Here is a 1797-nt window from a genome sequence, read left to right on the forward strand (position 1 = left end):
ATAAAGATAATAAATCTTAAAATGAGAGACAAGTTTCATTTGGTTTCATTATTCAAATGAAACCTGATTTTGTCTGATTTCTGAGTCTCTTTGGATCAGTTTTCTGGGTTGCACTTTGTGTAACAAGGCCACATTCCTTTTATCTATCACTCTTTCCCCCAACTTGTTGTTTCTCCCTCAGACTTCATTCCAGAGATTCTATCTATGTCCTGTCTTTCTCCCCTTCTTCCTAAAAATCCATCTTTTGCTGCCATCCCTGCTCCTCTAAGTCATATCTCCAATTCCTTGCTCACTATGCAGACCACAGAATCTAAGTCCTGTCCATTTTAGCCTGTGCAATATTAGATGTATGCACTGTTCCAGCCTGCGATGCAACTTTCATCTTGCTTTGATGTTCTTTCCACCATAGTCCATCTCTTCCAACAATGTGTTCACTAAAAGCATGTCATGTCACACGTATTAATTTTTAGAACAAAACAAATTTTATTGACAAAGATACTGAGGTTGTCAAAGACCCATAGGTACCCAACACAGGAAAATAAACATTTTTTTCAATCCTATAAGTTTACTTTTCTGTACTTTGTGATTTTTTTTAATTTAAGTGATATTTGACACCAGAGTATAGACATAGATATGTAGGTCACCGAGAAATTTGATAAAGTACACAGTAGAATTGGCTAGAACTTTGTAAACAACCTTTCCGAACTTTTTGGATCCATCATCTCTGGTGTACTGCACCCAGGAACCTATTAAGAAGTCATTGTCATCACCTGATCTCGCCTCAGCCAGAGGGGTCTCTGGAATGATGTGGAGGTTACCTTCCTTGTAGTCATCCAGGAGCTGATAGACGTAGAGGACCGGATCCTTCTTGTAGGAAATGTAAAAATAGTCCTGTAAGAATGGCACCTGGGCTAGCACCATCCCACTCCAGTTGTCCTCAGAGCCATCTTTCCCCTCAAATTTGTGTTGTACCTCTCTGCAAACCAGGGCGCTGGCGAGGTGGACATCCCTCACCTGAAGAAAAACTACTTTGTGAGGCAAGACCTTAAGATTTAAAATCCTCTCATCGCTGTGGAGCTCCTGTCCGTAGACAGTGTCAATTCCGTCATACTTCACCAAATAAAGAGAAGGGTTTGTTGGCAGTTGACCTAGAATGATGGCCTTCCAATGGGTGACAGGCTCATTACCTTCCTTCCACCCGTGAGAAATTCTGCAGCCAACAATATTCCCCAGGGCCTGGGAAGAAGGCTTCCTCCTACTCTTCTTCTTGAGTGATGTCATGCTCAGACTCTTCAGAGGTATTGTCTTCTACCTGGCTGTAGACCTGTTGTGCTAGATCACACTGTCTAAGTGGCTTCCATTCTCTTCAAATATCATACTTGCCCATTGCCTGGGACTGAAGATCTTGCCCGTTTACGCCAGACACAATGCTGTTGCCTCTGTCATATATATGAATTCCTGATGGGCAATGGTTATGGGTTGGGAGTGAATGCTGGACCAAGACTCTTCTCTACGAGAACTTCTGAGCATGTGAAGAAGACTATGCTAAACAGATTTGAGCTCCTAAAATTAATTTTATAAAAATAAGAAGTTAATAAGTCAGCCATGGTGGTACACGCATTTAATCCCAGAACTCAGAAGGCAAGGACAGGCAGATTTCTAAATTAGAGACCAGCCTGGTCTACAAAGTGAGTTCCAGGGAAGCCAGTGCTATAGAGAGGAACCCTGTCTCAACAACAACAACAACAACAACAACAAGTAAAAGAAAACAGAAGAAAATCAAACGAAAAACAAACA

General features: G+C 41.5%; 1 protein-coding gene across 1 annotated transcript; it reads right to left on the reverse strand.

The window, feature by feature from the left end:
• Positions 1-597: 597 nt before the first annotated feature.
• Gm21268 (predicted gene, 21268) lies at positions 598-1281 on the reverse strand. Its single transcript, XM_017318840.2, has one exon. The coding sequence runs from the start codon at positions 1279-1281 to the stop codon at positions 598-600; it is 684 nt and encodes a 227-aa protein (XP_017174329.1).
• Positions 1282-1797: the final 516 nt, after the last annotated feature.

Source organism: Mus musculus, chromosome Y (genome assembly GCF_000001635.26).
Source record: "Mus musculus strain C57BL/6J chromosome Y, GRCm38.p6 C57BL/6J".
NCBI classification, from domain to species: domain Eukaryota; kingdom Metazoa; phylum Chordata; class Mammalia; order Rodentia; family Muridae; genus Mus; species Mus musculus.